The sequence below is a fragment of the Neoarius graeffei genome, chromosome 21, assembly GCF_027579695.1.
Source record: "Neoarius graeffei isolate fNeoGra1 chromosome 21, fNeoGra1.pri, whole genome shotgun sequence".
Classification (NCBI taxonomy): domain Eukaryota; kingdom Metazoa; phylum Chordata; class Actinopteri; order Siluriformes; family Ariidae; genus Neoarius; species Neoarius graeffei.
The window spans coordinates 45,560,984-45,579,796 of record NC_083589.1 but is presented as its reverse complement, the minus strand read 5'-3'; the positions used below and the strand labels follow the sequence as shown (position 1 = coordinate 45,579,796).

At 40.4% G+C, this 18,813-nt stretch overlaps 1 protein-coding gene across 1 annotated transcript in view; it reads left to right on the top strand.

Moving 5' to 3' along the window:
* The window catches only part of def6c (DEF6 guanine nucleotide exchange factor c), a 29,591-nt gene extending 11,115 nt beyond the window's left edge, over window positions 1–18,476 (top strand). The window contains exons 4-12 of the mRNA XM_060903227.1: window positions 3,013–3,240; window positions 7,003–7,149; window positions 8,705–8,813; window positions 8,983–9,266; window positions 9,342–9,449; window positions 12,507–12,673; window positions 14,807–15,041; window positions 15,180–15,267; window positions 17,213–18,476. Of these exons, the coding sequence (XP_060759210.1) occupies window positions 3,013–3,240; window positions 7,003–7,149; window positions 8,705–8,813; window positions 8,983–9,266; window positions 9,342–9,449; window positions 12,507–12,673; window positions 14,807–15,041; window positions 15,180–15,267; window positions 17,213–17,448 (1,602 nt within the window). The 3' untranslated portion in view covers window positions 17,449–18,476. The remainder of the gene's footprint in view (window positions 1–3,012; window positions 3,241–7,002; window positions 7,150–8,704; window positions 8,814–8,982; window positions 9,267–9,341; window positions 9,450–12,506; window positions 12,674–14,806; window positions 15,042–15,179; window positions 15,268–17,212) is intronic.
* The last annotated feature ends 337 nt before the right edge of the window (window positions 18,477–18,813 follow it).

The following is an 18,813-nucleotide window of genomic DNA, read 5'->3' as shown; positions in this document are numbered from 1 at the left end:
ATCCCTTACCGACACATCTATTCAAACAGATAATGCCTGGAGTAATTGAACCGCTTCTAAAAATAATAAATTCTTCTCTTATGATTGGCTATGTACCCAAATCCTTTAAACTAGCAGTTATCAAACCCCTGATTAAAAAAACCTGACCTTGATCCCTGTCAGCTGTCCAATTATCGGCCAATATCAAACCTCCCCTTTATCTCCAAGATCCTTGAAAAAGCTGTGGCACAGCAGTTATGCTCATATTTACATAGGAATAACATCCATGAAATGTATCAGTCAGGATTTAGACCTCATCATAGCACAGAGACAGCTCTGGTTAAAGTAGTAAACGACCTACTGTTGGCGTCTGATCAGGGCTGTGTCTCGCTACTTGTGTTGCTTGACCTTAGTGCAGCATTTGATACCATTGATCATTCCATTCTTCTGGATAGACTAGAAAATGTTGTGGGAGTTAAGGGAATGGCCCTCTCCTGGCTCAGGTCTTATCTAACTGATCGTTATCAGTATGTCGATATAAATGGTGATATTTCTAGACGTACCGAGGTAAAGTTTGGTGTTCCACAAGGTTCTGTCTTGGGTCCACTGCTTTTTTCTCTATATATGTTACCTTTGGGCGATATTATTCGTAAACATTGTATTAGTTTCCACTGTTATGCTGATGACACACAGTTGTATGTCTCTGCAAAACCTGATGAGAGACACCAGCTTAATAAAATTGAGGAATGTGTTAAGGACATTAGACACTGGATGCTTATTTATTTCCTTCTGCTTAACTCTGACAAGACTGAAGTACTTGTGCTAGGACCACATAAAGCTAGAAGTAAGTTTTCTGATTACACAGTAACTCTGGATGGCCTTTCTGTTTCTTCACGTGCAGCAGTAAAAGACCTCGGAGTGATTATTGACCCCAGTCTTTCATTCGAAACTCACATTGATAACATCACCCGGATAGCTTTCTTTCATCTCAGAAATATTGCAAAGATAAGAAATTTAATGTCATTGCATGATGCAGAAAAACTAGTCCATGCTTTCGTTACCTCCAGGTTGGATTATTGTAATGCCTTACTGTCTGGATGTTCCAATAAGTGCATAAACAAGCTCCAGTTAGTTCAAAATGCCGCAGCAAGAGTCCTTACTAGAACTAGAAAATATGACCACATCACGCCTGTCTTATCCACACTGCATTGGCTCCCAATCAAATTTCGTATTGATTATAAAATACTACTATTGACCTTTAAAGCACTAAATGGTCTCGCACCACAGTACCTGAGTGAACTTCTGCTCCTCTATGACCCGCCACGCCTACTTAGATCAAAAGGTGCAGGCTATCTGCTGGTACCTCGTATAGTGAAGGCTACATCAGGGGGCAGAGCCTTTTCTTACAAAGCCCCACTGTTATGGAACAGCCTTCCAAGTAATGTTCGGGAATCAGACACAGTCTCAGCATTTAAGTCTAGGCTGAAAACATATCTGTTTAGTCAAGCCTTTTGTTAATGGTGTTTATGAGGTAAAGGAGTAGATCTGGAGGGTCCTCAGACATAGAGTGTTTTGGTAAACTGGGATGTATGGATGCTGTCAGTCCCCACTCGCTTGCTCACTCGAGTTTGTTGACGGTGCAGTGGCTGGCTGCTTTATGTCCCGGGGCTCCCTCATGCCTGTGTTACCTTCTGGCTCTCTCCTTTTAGTTATGCTGTCATAGTTAGTTGCCGGAGTCCCTGCTTGTACTCGGTGCAATATGTATACTGTTCCTACTTATTCAGGTGACATTGGGCATACCTAACCACCTGTGTTTTCTTTCTCTTCCCCCCCCCCCCCCCCCCCCCCCCCAAATCTGTCCCTCTGAGTTACATGGAGTCAACAGGAAATCTTTTGGTGGAGACGGTGGGGACCTCGACTGGCTATCGTAGCCTGCAGGGAATCGGCCGTCAGACGTTCTGTCGCATGTCCCAGACCCGGTGAAATGTAACTGAATTGTCTTGGCCAGGCCTAAGGGTCCCATCTGCATCTCATCATTGCTGAGGAGTGTGCTCCCATCACCCAATCAAGCATCCAGCCAGAGCAGGTCATGATATATTTTTTACCATATTAACATGCCATTGTGCGTCATGCCTGATGTAAAGACTCTCGTCTCTGTGAGCCTACCACACAGATTTAATACTTGTCATTTTTAGGGCATACCTAACAACGTGTTTTCTTTCTCTCCCCCCCCATCTGTCCCTCTGAGTTACATGTTGATCCTGGGATTGAGATGCTGGCCTCTTCTGCCCCTCGGACCTGCTTGATCCATCCTGGTGCCCTGTGTCTGGTCGGAGTTTTATCGCCCCACTCCTGTGAAGGACGGCCCCATGAGGACAGTTGAGGGTTATACCTGTTAAAAGTGTTAATATTATAGTCAGGCTGTCTGTTGTTGCCCAAATGAGGATGGGTTCCCTTTTGAGTCTGGTTCCTCTCGAGGTTTCTTCCTCATGTCGTCTGAGGGAGTTTTTCCTTGCCACCGTCGCCACAGGCTTGCTCATTGGGGATAGATTAGGGATAAAATTAGCTCATGTTTTAAGTCGTTCAAATTCTGTAAAGCTGCTTTGCGACAATGTTTATTGTTAAAAGCGCTGTACAAATAAACTTGATTTGATTTGATTTGATTTTGTCTTGTACTAAAAAAATGCACCTCATCCAAAAAAGTCTTAGGTGTAATGTAGGTAAAATGACGGTGCACAAGAGACACAGGGGCCTGATGTGTGACTCATCTGATTCTGCTGCAGAATTAATGTGAGGAAGGAAGTTAAAAAAAGTAAAAGCATAACTGCAGTCATAGGGCTTCCTGATGATCACACATATATCTGTGTTTGCGATCTATCAAAACCCTCATGTAGTGTATAACCATTATGATTTTCTCAATCATTTACTCTAAGAAAGCTATTTTACTAAAAGGCATCTTTACATTAGTAATAAAATGTCTCATTTATTTTTGACCTTGACTCCTTATATATGAATGATTATTTATGCTCTCAGCTGGAGTACCTGCTGAAGAAGATCTCGACTGCTATGAGCCAGGAGTGGGATGGGAAGGCACTGGAGGATCTGCTATCCCAGGATCCTTCTTTGCAGGATGGCCTGTCTGTGTGGATGTTTTTGGAGCATTTCAGCACAGGGCATCTTATGAGAGTGGACAGTGAGGAGGCCTTCAGCCTGGCACTGGATGATGTCTTCATGGAGATGTACCACAATGTACTGAAAAAGGTGACTGTCTAATAGGGAAGGCCTGCATCATTATTACCAACTAAGCATTAATAATGAGAATGACAAATGACAAGCTGCAGTTTTATTATCTCTCTCTTTTTATATATACACACACACATATTAGTGTGTGTGTGTGAGACTGGAAGGTGTTGATTAATTTTCTATAATACCAGCAGTTCTGGCTGCATTTCATATCACAGGTTTATATTAATATGCTCGCTCTGACACATACATTATCATCTCTATAGTAACAGCTCATTCATAGGTACTTGTATGAGGGACACTTTATGTACAACCCCAATTCCAAAAAAGTTGGGACACTGTAAAACATAAATTTAAAAAAATTTAAGATTTGCAAATCTTGGAAACACTATATTTCATTGAAAATAGTACAAATACAACATCTCAGATGTTGAAATTGAGAAATGTTATTGTTTTTTGAGAAATATATGCTCATTTTGAATTTGATGTCAGCAACATGTTTCAGAAAAGTTGGGACAGGGGCAACAAAAGACTGAAAAAGATGTGTAAATTAAAAAAAACTAATTTGGTTAATTGGCAACAGGTCACTAACATGATTGAGTATAAAAAGAGCATCCCAGAGAGGCAGAGTCTCTCAGAAGTAAAGATAGGGAGGGGTTCATTGCTCTGTGAAAGACTGCGTGGACAAACAGTGGAACAATTTAAGAATAACATTCTTCAGTGTAAAATTGCAAAGAATTTGGGGATCACATCATCTATGGTACATAATATCATTAAAAGATTCAGAGAATCGGGAGAAATCTCTGTATGCAAGAGACAAGGCTGAAAACTGACATTGGATGCCTGTGATCTTCAGGCCCTCAGGTGACCCTGCATTAAAAGCAGACACATGTCTGTAGTGGAGATCACTGTATGGGCTCAGGAACACTTCAGAAAACCATGGTCTGTGAAAAACAGTTCATTACTGCATCCACAAATGCAGGTTAAAACCAGATATAAACAATATCCAAAAACACCGCCACCTTCTCTGGGCCCGAGCTCTTTTACGATGGACTGAGGCGAAGTGGAAAATTGTCCCGAGGTCTGATGACTCAAAAGTTGAAATTCTTTTTAGAAATCATGGACACCACATCCTCCAGGCTAAAAAGGAGAGGGACCATCCGGCTTGGTATCAGTGCACAGTTCAAAAGCCAGCATCTGTGATTGTATGAGGGTGCATTAGTGCACATGACGTGGGTAGCTTGTACATCTAGGAAGGCATCATTAATGCTGAATGATATATACACGTTTCAGAGCAATATGCTGCCATCCAGACAAAATCTTTTTCAGGGAAGGCCTTCCTTCTTTCAGCAAGACAATGCCAAACCGCTTTTTGCACATATTAAAACTGCATGGCTCCGTGGTAAAAGAGTCCAGGTGCTAAACTGGCCTGTCTGCAATCCAGATCTGTCTCCCATTTAAAACATTTGGCACATTATGAAGTGCAAAATATGAAAAAGGAGACCCCAGATTGTTGAGCAACTGAAATTGTATATCAGGCAAGAATGGGACAACATTCCTCTCCCAAAACTATAGCAATTGGTCTCCTCAGTTCCCAAATATTTACAGAGAGTTGTTAAAAGTAGAGGTGATGCAACACAGTGGTAAACATGCCCCTGTCCTAACTTTTCTGAAACATGTTGCTGACATCAAATTCAAAATGAGAATATATTTTTCAAAAAACAATTAAATTTCTCAGTTTCAACATCTGATATGTTGTCTTTGTACTATTATCAATGAAATATAGGGTTTCCATGATTTGCAACTCTTCACGTTCTGTTTTTATTTATGTTCTACACAGTGTCCCAACTTTTTTGGAATTGGGGTTGTAATATATGCCTAATAATAAACTTTTTTTTACATGTTTAACAAAGAATATTTTACAATCATTAATATGGTGAAGTTTTCTGTAAGAAGACTTTATTTAACATTTATGAAAGGAGTCTCCAGTGTTAGTACTTTGTAACAGTTAGCGGCACAGTAAAATTGTTCTTTTAACAACAGCCTAAGAATAGACTCTCCATGGGAGAGTCATCAGGACAATGGATTTTTGTACTTTCCTGCTTCTAGGTAACAAGATAAGTTTTTGTTTTTATTTTAGTGTGTGTGTGTGTGGTTATCCCTAAAAGAGACAAAAAAATTAAAGACTGGTGATTGACTGGTTATAGCTGCTCTAATATAAGAGATACTAAGGAACTAACTTGTTTCACAATAAAAATAATCATGTGATATTATGGTGTGTGATATATATATATGTTATTTACCAGCTGGGAGGTCCGTATCATGAAATACCGTGACCGAGGTCTTGAAAGTACTGACCGAGGCCCTCTGGGCAGAGGTCAGTATTCACCCTTACAGAAAAACCATATGAACTTCACATGTGATTGCTCACATGTGAAATATGTGGAAAACGTGTTTTGCACATGAGAAACATGTTATTTGCACATTGGAAACATGTGATTTTGGCCCAATTTTATGTGAATCACATGTGGGAATGTTTTACACGTGTGGTAACATGTTTTCCACATGTGCTCTATATGGTAACACGTTACAAAATCTGATACCATGTATTCCACATGTGGTAACGTGATCACGTGTGAAATACATGGGAAATTCATGTGTTTTTCTGTAAGGGCAAGGCCGAGGTCACGGTATTTCACCATATGGACCGACTTTAAGTTGGTAAATAATATATTTATTTTTTTCTTTACCAAATTCTAACAGAAAACGAGAGCTCCCGAAAGGGAAAACCGAGGCGAGCCGCCATTTTGAATCCTCATTCACGGCTTTAATGCAGATGGCTTCCTTACAAGTGCACTTCCATGGCAGGAAAACAACTACATTTTGCCGCCTATGTAGTCCCCTATTTATACAAAACTGAGTCATTCAGGATTCAGCCATGGTTTTGCTCGGCGTTAGCAAGTTAGAGGCTTTTAGCTTTCTCCTGAAATGTTTTCTTTTATTTCTTCTTCCTCAGGGTAGTAAAACTTGCTTTTGCTGTGAAGACTGTCGTTATCGCTATCCATGCTGTAAAATTAATGCTATTTTGAATCCTCATTCACGGCTGTAATGCAAATTGCTTTCTCCTCGGTATACAAGTGCACTTCCATGGCAGGAAAAAAAAAACTACATTTTGCTGCCTATGTAGTCCCCTATTTATACAAATAGGAGTCATTCAGGATTCAGCCATGTTTTTGCTTGGCGTTAGCAAGTTAAGTTTTTAGCTTTCTCCTGAAATTTTTTCTTTTATTTCTTCTTCCTTAGGGTAGTAAAACTCGCTTTCGCTGTGAAGACTGTCGTTATCGCTATCCATGCTGTAAAATTGTTATTCTCCTGAGAAATGCGAAAATAAATGTTGACAAAAAATGGTACGATGTTTATTGTTGTTGTGAACGAGCGAGTCGCCAGAGGTCCGTAACCGGGGTCCATAACTGGGGTCCGTACCATAGGATACGGACCCGCTTGCCAGCCAATCAGAGCGTGAGGATTTGGACCACGAAAAAAATAAAATGTGATATATCCTGTGTGGTTCTTTAATATGTTAAAATATTTATTTATTTAATTTAAAGAAATCTAATAAGAAATTAATACATAATTAATGAAAGTGTAATCACTGACAACTTTTTTTTACTGCATTTTGGATGAATTACTTCTGTGGTTATGTGTTATAGTCAAATCTGCAGTCTTTTTTTCTTTTCTCTCTCTTTTTTTTAGATAAAGTGATTTTTCTCTTTCTTTCAGGGTTACATGTTGAAAAAGGGACATGTACGTCGGAATTGGCATGAGCGCTGGTTTGTGCTTAAACCAGGCAGCTTGACCTATTATATTAATGAGGACCAGAAAGAGAAAAAAGGAGAGGTCCAGTTGGATGGGAGCTGTGTGGTAGAGGTGAGTTCTGCTGTTGTCCAATGGCTCTGTTTTATTATAAATCACTTCATTTTTCTCCACCAGATATATCTTCAGGGCGGCACGGTGGTGTAGTGGTTAGCGCTGTCACCTCACAGCAAGAAGGTCCGGGTTCGAGCCCCGTGGCCGGCGAGGGCCTTTTTGTGCGGAGTTTGCATGTTCTCCCCGTGTCCGCGTGGGTTTCCTCCGGGTGCTCCGGTTTCCCCCACAGTCCAAAGACATGCAGGTTAGGTTAACTGGTGGCTCTAAATTGACCGTAGGTGTGAATGTGAGTGTGAATGGTTGTCTGTGTCTATGTGTCAGCCCTGTGATGACCTGGCGACTTGTCCAGGGTGTACCCCGCCTTTCGCCCGTAGTCAGCTGGGATAGGCTCCAGCTTGCCTGCGACCCTGTAGAACAGGATAAAGCGGCTAGAGATAATGAGATGAGATGAGATATATAGTGAGAGGGAGAGAGAGAGCCAAAAGTGAAACTTCACAAGCTTTAAATATATTTTATTTTTATTTTTACTTCTCATTTTAATCTTGGGGCAGCAGTGGTGCAGTGTTGAGCTCTGTTGCCTCCCAGCGAGAAGGTTCTGGGTTCAAATCTTGAGCCAACAGGGGCATTTCTGCATGTAGTTTGCATGTAACCCCTTGTGCCTGCATGGGTTTCCTCTGGACACTCTGGTTTCCTCCCACAGTCCAAAAATGTGAATTCGTTTAACTGGATAATCTAAATTGCCCATAGGTGTGAATGGTTGTTCATCTCTGTGTTAGCCCTGTGATTGCTGACCTGCCCAGTCTGTACCCCATTCTCACCCAAAATCAGTTGAGATTTGGCTCCTTTCTTCCCCCGTGACCCTAACAGATAAGTGGTATAGATAATGAATAGATTTTAATTTAAAAAAAAAATTTAACCTTTTAATGTGTGAAAAATATTTTAACAGTAGTTCACTTTCACAGTTACCTCTGGCAATAACAATATGCCTGTTCTAATTTTATAGTAATTGCTAATCACTTGTTTCTGTAAATCAATGCAGATCAAACATTCTGTTCAATTTCACATTTGTGTAATTTAAACAGAAGAATGTTTATATGTTTGTTTTTGTCCAGTGATCATTATGCATTTCGAAAGTCTCATCTCATCTCATTATCTCTAGCCGCTTTATCCTTCTACAGGGTCGCAGGCAAGCTGGAGCCTATCCCAGCTGACTATGGGCGAAAGGCGGGGTACACCCTGGACAAGTCGCCAGGTCATCACAGGGCTGACACATAGACACAGACAACCATTCATACTCACATTCACACCTACGGTCAATTTAGAGTCACCAGTTAACCTAACCTGCATGTCTTTGGACTGTGGGGGAAACCAGAGCACCCGGAGGAAACCCACGCGGACACGGGGAGAACATGCAAACTCCACACAGAAAGGCCCTCGCCGGCCATGGGGCTCGAACCCGGACCGTCTTGCTGTGAGGTGACAGCGCTAACCACTACACCACCGTGCCGCCACTGAACATTATATATGGTTAATTGTTGTTTGATGTAACTGGCAGACCATGCCTGATAAAGAAGGAAGACGCTGTGTATTCTGTGTGAAGACTCCTGGCAGGACATATGAAATGAGTGCTTCAGAACAGAAACAGAGAGTGGAGTGGATTCAAGGTGAGTGCTTAAACCTAAGCCTTTCTGACTAAAATCTGTTTAAATATTTTTTAAATATTGAATTTGAGGTTAAAGAGAACACTACACATTATTGTAAGGCATAATTTTCTTAATATACTTATAATTAGATGTTTGGATTAGCCTGTCTCACTCTATGTATGTACACTAGCTATACAGACAGCCCTCAGGCTGAAGACAGAAGGGAAGAGCTCAATGCATCAGGAGCTAAAGCTGCGCAGACGAGAGCAACGAGAGAACAGCCAGAACAGTCAGAGAAGTGAGAGCCAGAGTGCCCAGAGAAGTGAGAGCCAGAGCAGCCAAAGTGGCCAGAGAAGTGAGAGCCAGAGCAGCCAGGATGAACATAATGCTGAAGTCGAGGAGCCCAGCTCTGTGACTGAACATGTAGAACTGGAGAGCAAGGAACCAGATATGGAAATCATAGATATCATCCAGGTAAGAGAGAGGGAGTAAAGAGACATAAAGGATAATAACTCAAGCTTTTGAGTTTACTAAGTTTGTGTGTTTTAGCAACATCTGGAAATTGAGGTGCAGCGTAAAAAGGAGGATGAATGGGAGAAAGAGAAGCAGAAGGAGAGGCAACAAGAGCTGGAGAGACAGCTGGAGGAAGTAACCAAGGTAAGACACAGATGTGTTCTTTCACCATTTTAGTGCAGTATGTTGTTCTAGGCAATTTCCCAGAGAAGGGAATGCGAAACATTATTGACAGTAGTGCATCTCAAAAAATTAGAATATTGTGAAAAAGTTCAATATTTTCCATCAGTTATTTAAGAAAGTGAAAATGTTATATATTATAGACTCATTACACATAAACGAAAATGTTTCAAGCATTTTTCTATTTTAATTTTAATCAGTATGGCATACAGTACAAAAACATGAAAAAACCCCATCTCAAAATATTAGAATATTTCATTTCGAGTTTGAGTAAAACAGTATGAACACAGTGTATCTCTCGGTCTAGTTCAGTACACACAACCACAATCATGGGGAAGACTGCTGACTTGACTGTTGTCCAGAAGATGATCACTGATGCCCTCCACAAGAAGGGTAAGCCACAAAAGGTCATTGTTGAAAAGGGTGGCTGGAAAAGGTGCACAAGCAACAGGGATGGCCGCAGTCTTGAGAGGATTGTCAAGAAAAGTTGATTCAAGAACTTGAGAGAGCTTCACAAGGAGTGGACTGAGGCTGGTGTCAGTGTATCAAGACCCATCACGAACAGACATCTTCAAGAAAGGGGATACAACTTTCGCATTCCTAATATCAAGCTACTCCTGAGCCAGAGACAATGTCAGAAGTGTCTTATCTGGGCTAAGGAGAGAAAGAAATGGACTGTTGCTCAGTGGTCCAAAGTCATCTTTTCAGATGAAAGTACATTTTGCATTTAATTTGGAAATCATGGTTCTAGAGTCTGGAGGAAGAGTGGAGAGGCACAGAATCCAAGGTGTTTGAAGCCCAGTGTGAAGTTTCCACAGTCTGTGATGATTTGGGGTGCCATGTCATCTGCTGGTGTTGGTCCACTGTATTTTATCAAGTCCAAAGTCAACACAGCCATCTACCAGGAGATTTTAGAGCACTTCATGCTTCCATCTGCTGACGAGCTTTTTGGAGATGCTGATTTCCTTTTCCAGCAGGACTTAGCACCTACGGTACCCACAGTGCCAAAACTACTACCAAATGGTTTGCTGACCATGATATTACTGTGTTTGATTGGCCAGCCAACTTGCCTGACCTGAACCCCCATAGAGAATCTGTGGGGTATTGTCAAGAGGAAGATGAGAAACACCCGACCCAAAAATACAGATACGCTGAAGGCCATTATCAAAGCAACCTGGGCTTCAGTAACACCTCAGCAGTGCCACAGACTGATCACTTCCATGCCACACCACATTGATACAGTAATTCATGGTAAAGGAGCCCCAGCCAAGTATTGAGTGTATAAATGAATATACTTTTCAGAAGTTGGACATTTCTGTATTGTAAATCCTATTTTTGATTGATCTTGGGGAATATTCTAATAATTTGAGATACTGGATTTCTGATTTTCATGAACTATAAGCCATAATCAACAAAATTAAAACAAAAAAGGCTTTAAATATTTCACTTTACATGTAATGAATATAGAATATATGAAAGTTTACCTTTTTGAATTAAATTATGAAAAAAGGAACTTTTTCATGGTATTCTAATTTTTTGAGATGCACTAGTGTGTGTGTGTGTGTGTGTGTGTGTGTATGTATATATATATATGTATGTGTATATATATATATATATATATATATATATATATATATATATATATATATACCAAAAATGGCTTAAAATAATGAAATGTTTCAACATTGAAAAAATATTATAAACAGTAGTAAGCCATAATAAATGAAACAAAGTCAATATTTGGTGTGAGACAATCCTTTGCTTTAAAAAAAATAGCAGTCTCAGGTACAATGAGTGCAGTTTTATAAGGAAATAAGCTGTAGGCTTTACTGAGCATCTGACAGAATCAGGCACAGTTCTTCTGGACACTTTGACTGTCACACTCGCTTCTTAGTTTTGCAGCAAAACCCAGTAGCCTTCATTATGTTTTCTTTTTTAATTTGAACAGTGCTCTCTTATGCTGCTCGGATGGTAAAAAAAAAATTTGTAACATTTAATTTTGTGCTGGAAAACAAATATTTGGATCTCTAAAATGTTTTTGTACTGATTCAATAATGTAGAAGTCATAAAATAGAAATCTGTAACAGTTTGTATGAAAAAAATAGGGTGCCTAGGACCTTTGCACAGTACTGTGTGTATGTATGTGTGTGTGTGTGTATATATATATATATATATATATATATATATATATATATATATATATATATATATATATATATATATATATATACACACACACACAGGTAGTCATCGACTTACGACCTATGCAACTTACGACCGATCGACTTTACAACCGTCTGGTTTTGACTGGCGAGTGTTTCCCAGTGTGAGCAGTATCCCGGTACAGTAAACTTCTCCCTTGTCCGTTTGTGTTGGTAATTACGGTATCGTCCGTTTATGTTGGTAATTACGGAGAAAAAGAAACAAACAGTTCAGACGAGGCTTACCATGTTGATGAAATGAGCAAATCCTCCCGCCAGCCCGAGTGCTGCAACAGCTGATGATGATGTAGACGACCCACAGCCAAGCACCAGTCATGCCAGCGGTCACTAAGTTTTGCATTTTGCTATGTTTTACATTTGTATTTTGGTATGTTTCAATGTTTTCTATTTTTCACACCTGTATTTCGTATTTTTTGTTTTGCACATATTAAACGAATTGTACTGTACGCAGTGTAGTATGCAGTGTTTGACTTCAACCAAATAATGAGCCAAGGTAATGAAATAAGAAAATGTTGATAAAATAAGACTTTAAGATGATTATAATATCATTACACATCACAATATACTTACGTTCATTTAACATAGGCCGACTTACGACCCGTCAGTCGTATTCAAACGCAGTCGTAAGTCGACTCTATATATATATATATATATATATATATATATATATATATATATATATATATATATATATATATATATATATATTTTTTTTTTTTTTTTTTTTACTGTATATTATAGATACTCAAAAGCATTTCTGTAGTTTGTTTGATGGTGTGCTGCCCTGGTTGCTACCCAGGATAAAGAGAACTTGGTGGCTGCGCTGGCTAAGATGGAAATGGAGGTACAGCAGCAAAAGAAGAGATTACAGGAGCTGGAACTCACACAGCAGAAATTGGAGGAGGCGCTCAGCACAGAGATTCAGGCGCGCTTAGAGGAGGAGAAAATCCGACATGAGCTCGAGAGGTCAGTCACAGACCAGGGTCTCCGCGGATCCTTAAAAAGTCTTAAAAAGTCTTATTTTTAATATGTGTTTTTTAAGGTCTTAAAAAGCATTATATTTCGCTATTTTTTGAGCTATGGTATTAAATTTCACATGGGAGGTATTAAATTTCATCCGGGTAGCCTACGGTAAATGAAAAAAAAACATATGTCTGGATTTTTTTTCCACGCTTACGTTATTTATTCAACCAGCGTCGTTTGTTATCAAGATGCTGAACAAGTAGCACAAGAGCCGTTGTGTGTCTAGCACTAGTTCTAATAGCGCAGGAACCACGCCACAGGGGGCAGTGTGTTCTTTTATCCATGTAGTAGAACCATTGAGAGTAGAGCAGACGAGGAAGAAGTGGTTGAACTTGAACATGAACGGAGATGGGGAAGTGTAAGTTTAGTAACAAGTGGCTTGAGGAGCCAAAATACAAAAGTTGGCTAACAACAGCAACTTCAGAATATGAAGCGAGATGTAAGGTATGTCAGAAAGACATCAAGTTAACAACAATGGGCTGTAAAGCCCTTGACGCTCACTCGAAAGGGGAAAAGCATATGCGCTATGCTGCTAGTCGGGCAACAACAGTCCCCATGCCAATGTTCGCCTCTACGGTCACAAAAAGTGCAACGCCAGCTTTAGCGTCTCCGGGTCCCAGCACAAGTGCTTTCGCGGCATTCGCCCCAACCGCTACGCTGAAGGCAGAAATACTGTGGGTTCTGCAGAAGATGCACTTATTTATTAAAAAAAAATGCTTTGAACTTAACCTAGAGTGTGCTTTTTTTTTTTACTGTACGTATTTGTTCTGCGGTAGTGGTCTTATTTTTTATACTCAGTGGTCTTAAAATGGTCTTAAAAAGTATTATTTTTGCTGGTCAGAAATGTGCAGAGACCCTGACAGACATGTCCTTTGCCTGTGACTCCATCATACATAAAGCTGACATTGAAGAACTCAGGACCACCAGGGCTTTTTAATGATCGCCACCCGTCACCTTAACATTGCCTCAAGTTTTTGTGAAAAGTTGCACGTGAACACACCACAAATTCCACAGCAGATGGCCAACATCTTGCATCATACCAAGAATGTCAATAGTCAGAGGTGGAATTTGTCTGATTTGTATTTTATTTTAGTATATGTTTCTATCTACCAAAATACTGTACAATGTATATTAATTGTTATATTTCTTTTTTTTTGTATTCTCTTGAGCAAGCTGGCACAAGAATTTCCTTTGGGTCTGTATTCATTATCGAAGAAAATCAAGTAGACCTAATATCACAGAAAGACAAACCTTGTCTCCCAAATCCCATACAATTATATTAATTTTTTTTCAATCTGGTATGCCACCTACCAGTATCAGGATAGTGCAAGGCTTGACCTTTTAAATCCTAAGGAAAATTGCAGTGTTATAGTATCAAGAACACAAAATAAGACACAACGCAAGGTGTACAATCGGCCCCAGAATTATTGGCACCAATGCTAAAGATGGGCAAACTTTCTATCTTCTGCTGCAGGTCAAAATGTATCCCTTGAGTGAAATTTAATTATAATTCCCATATGATATTCCTGAAAAATTTACTTTTAATAACAACGGAGAATGATAAATTTGTTTAAAATGAATTAAATAATTATTTTTGGGGTATATGCTACCCTGTGCACAGTGTGTAGTCAGCACAGGGTATATGTAACTGTGCCTCTATAAATAAATCAGAAATGTCTGTGTACCACTGTTAATTTGTTTCCTACACAAAGACTTAAAAGACAATTTTTTTGACTTGTCCAATGTTTGAACCCTCTGGGCTAATTTCAAATCTTTTGTGTGGGTTTTGAGTTGTAGCTGGGATAGTAATTTTGCTGATACCTGGCAACCCTGCTCACAGCTTCATGCTTGTACCTTTCAAGCTCTTTGTGAAAGTAAAAGCCTCAGGCTTGTGCAAATTTGTTTTGTTTAGTCCTGAGGGTCTGAAACTTTCTAGTAAGTTTAAAAAAAATTTAAAAATACCAATAGCACCTCCTATTTGTATTAGTTTAGAACACATTATCTTTTCATTCTGAATAATTTGTTTGTATTCTGTTGCATCCCTATTGTATCTACCTGTGTTTGTGTGTCTCACAGGCTGCTGGAGGAAGAAAGGAGGATGTTGTCTGAGTTGATGCTTCATCAGAGACACTCAGAGACTCCTGATTGTGCAGAAGCAACGCAGGAGAAAACACCTCAGCCCGAAAAAGATGAGGATAACATACTCCCTCCTGCATCGTCTGTGATCCCTCCATCCTCTAGCCCCCAATTAACAATGTGTCCAACCCAGGCCATTACAGAAACAGTGGAGACATATCAGGACAATGTGGAGGTACTTAAACAGACATGAGTAGAGAGAAGGGATGGGAAATAAATAGACTTTGATGTAAATATAGTTTGATATCATTGTTTGGCCAGCCTTTTTCAGGCAACCACAAACTGTAATTTTTCAATTTCTCTCATTATGTAGAAACTGTCTGAGAAATATCCTAAAGCCCCACATATGAGACATTGGAACGTCCAGCTCAACTGCCTTATGAAGCCGATCACACCAGCAGGTAACTTCACACAGAGAACTACACAGTAACAGGCAGATCCTTTTTAGTTTCAGTTAAATTTCAGTTGCACTTCGAAAATCTTCTCACAACAAGAAGGTTCTGGGTTCGCAGCCGGCGGGGGCCTTTCTGTGTGGAGTTTGCATGTTCTCTCCATGTCTGCGTGGGTTTCCTCCGGGTGCTCCGGTTTCCCCCACAGTCCAAAGACATGCGGTTAGGTTAATATGGGACGGCCCTGGGCTGAGGTGCCCTTGAGCGAGGCACCTAACTCCCAACTGCTCCCCAGGTGCTGTTAGCATGGCTGCCCACTGCTCTGGGTATGTGTGTGTGCTCATTGCTCACGTGTGTGTGCATGTGTGTGTTCACTGCTTCAGATGGGTTAAATGCAGAGAGGAATTTCACAAGTGTGTGATGAGTAAAGTTGTGCTTTCTTTCTTTCTTGAATCTGCTGTACTCAGGAAGCCGAAAGGCAGTGATGTCATCAAGTGAGGTTTTAAAGGTCCCATGGCATGAAATTTTCACTTTCTGAGGTTTTTTAACGTTAAAATGAGTTCCTCTGACCTTCTTAAGCCACCCCAGTGGCTAGAAATTTCATAATGTGTAAACCAAACTATGCCCAACATTTGAGAATGGCGCGTCAAAACGGTGCGTTGATAAGCTCTTCCCTTTACTACGTCAGCAAGGGAGATGATCCCCACGCCCCCCCTCTGGATTCCCACCCACTGTATGGATTGCCCGCCCAGTTGTAGTGAGGAGACCATAGAGGACACAACAACATGGCATCACCTAAGCGAGCGAAACATGGAAATTGCGCTGTACATGGATGTGACAACACAGAAAAGAGTCTGTTTTTACTGCCGATGGGAGAGCCCCTGAAGACGCAGTGGCTTAATTTTATTTACTTCAGTAATACGCCGTCGAGTCTACCTAAGACGGTGTATGTTTGTCGGAAGCATTTTCCTGAGGAATGTTTCCACAACTTGGGACAGTACAGGGCAGGTTTTGCACATCAACTGTTACTGAAGCCTGGGTCCGTACCAAGCATCCCTGCCGCATCAGCAAACAAACACCGAACAAGTAAGTGTATAACTGGTCGTTTTGCCGTGTTTTAAAATCGGTGCGTTAGCCTAGCAATGGCTACATTAGCTGTGCAGCTAACCGCTTCCTGCAGTTAGCCAGGTAATCTGCGCTACAAAACTAAAGAGCATGCAGCATGCTCTGTTAAACTGAGTTTAGTCTGGAAATTGACTAACTTATGAGCTTATGTTTGACTATTGCTCCGCAATGCATGTCTTCTGTTGGATAAGCGATATGTTGCTGCTTCTATCCTCTTTGGTTATGGAGTGCGTGTTCAAGCCTAGGGTATTATATGTTCGTAAACTACCACTCCGAACACTCTCACTCTCTGTTCTCTGTGTCACGTTGAGTTTACGAAAGGAGTCCGAGGGAGAACGGGGTTTTGTCTTAGCAGCGTGGCTACAGGTGCTGATAGCAGCGAGTATGTGTGTGCGCAGCTTAGTCAAGCCCCTCCCCCTCCCCCAATGGCCCGCCCCCACCCTCTACCCTTCCCCGCCTCCTGCTTCTCATTAGCAAAACAACGCACTGGGAAAAGCGCTGAAATGGGGCTTTCTCCCAGGAGGCTATATTTACGTGCCGAGGGTTCATTTCGAGAAAGGCTGCGGATATAACATCCGGAAGCCTCCACGAGCCCGTTTAAAGCATCAACAAACCACCATGCCATGGGACCTTTAAGTAGACACGGAGCCAAAGGGGACACTAAGCAACAAAATTGTCCAGGATGGGTGGCCCAGTGCATTAACTTGTCACTGGGATCCTAAAATCCTGCTCGCACCCCTTCTTACAGATCCATTCTAACCCTCCCAGAATCAACACATGCTTTAACTGCTGATGTTAAGTGAATTTGCTCTTTTCCCTCACCCATGTGCAGATAAGATGGAACGTCTTTCAGTGAGGTCCAACTATCTGAAAAACGACCAGGCACTCACCAGCACCGAGTTCATTGCGAAGTACCAATCAACCCTCACTGAAACGGAATCCTCCAACAGTCAGTTACGAAAGAGAGAAGAGGATGTGGGTGCAAAAGAACCAATCAGTGCATCTCTGATTGAGGAACCACAGAAAACGAGAGAACAGTTTGAGCAGAGCAAAGACTTTGCATTGTGACTCACTGACAAAAGCTCAACAACAAGTAAACTTTTTCCATGAGATTCGTTATTGTTTGTAGCAGCCTTACCATCTTACACAAGTGAATAGCAAATGTAGATCGAAATGTATAAAAAATGTAGTTGTAGGAATGCTACAATGTAGTATTTACTTTTGAGGACAAATGCAAACACTCATTTATTTACAGCCATTTCACTAAATCCAGACAATACCAATTTCTTGTCCAAGTTTTCTTTTTGTTAAATCTGTCAATGACATCTGACTTGTTAGAAGCTGATAACCTTCAAGTGAATTCTGGGGAAATTAATTAAAAAATATGTACGCAGCAGTACAATGTGTAGATAATTAATAATGAAAAGTGTTAAATTATGAACACTGGTTTTCTCAACCAGGCTTTACTAATGTCTTCCTTTTAGTTATGTTCTTGTTATTATATAATTTGGTGCATGCTGTACACCACATATTTCCTGTTTCAGAGTTTATCTACATCGGCAGTTTACGCCACTTGAGTTATACAGAACGATCTGAGAGTAAGGACTGAATTCAGTTCTGCTGTTTTGTTTTCCCCTGGGTGAAAAATATTATAAACATATTAATAACAGATATGACACATATTTCATTATTTTCTGATTTGAGTGACTGCATTCCAGAGCTTGTTCTGTATCTTATTCCTTCTGTTCTTTTTTCTATGCTTCTGCATTGATGACTCTAGGTTTTGCACAATTGGCTGTTTGTAATTCTATGGATGACCAGTAGAGGGGGCACTTGTTCTGAAATTTATTGCTTCCTGCTATTCAAACTAATTCATTGCATACCTCAGGCCTCCTTACCTCATTGTCATCATTTGCCATTCCACTTAGAGTAAGTAATTAAGCCATTATAGATTAAGTTAATATTCTCCAGCCCCTGGTTCAATTCAAAGACCTAGTGAAACAAACAAGGGGGTTCAAGTACCAAAGAATGTTGTCCTGAATATGCTGATTCAGGATATTCTTTATGTACTGTCCTGAATAAATCCTGACAGCTTCTTTGTGCTGTTGATAATGTATGTTGATCATGACAAGTATCACACTCTCTTGCACAAACACTTCTTTAGTGCTAAATGTTGAAAATATTCATGCCGTCTATATTTGGTTCTGTGGATGCTGGCGACTGAGTGGAACTCAGTCTGCAAGACATCACTCCCAGCCACAAAGATGAATGATGGCCTTCTGTGCTGGTTTTGGGTAATAATCAATAGCATGACTGTAAATGATCTTTGAGAAACAGTCGTGGTTTATGATTTTCCAAAATCTGATCTTTTCCCATTTTCTTTCTGCCTCAATATTCTTGCACGTCTGTTACATGTGCAAGCTTTAACACCTG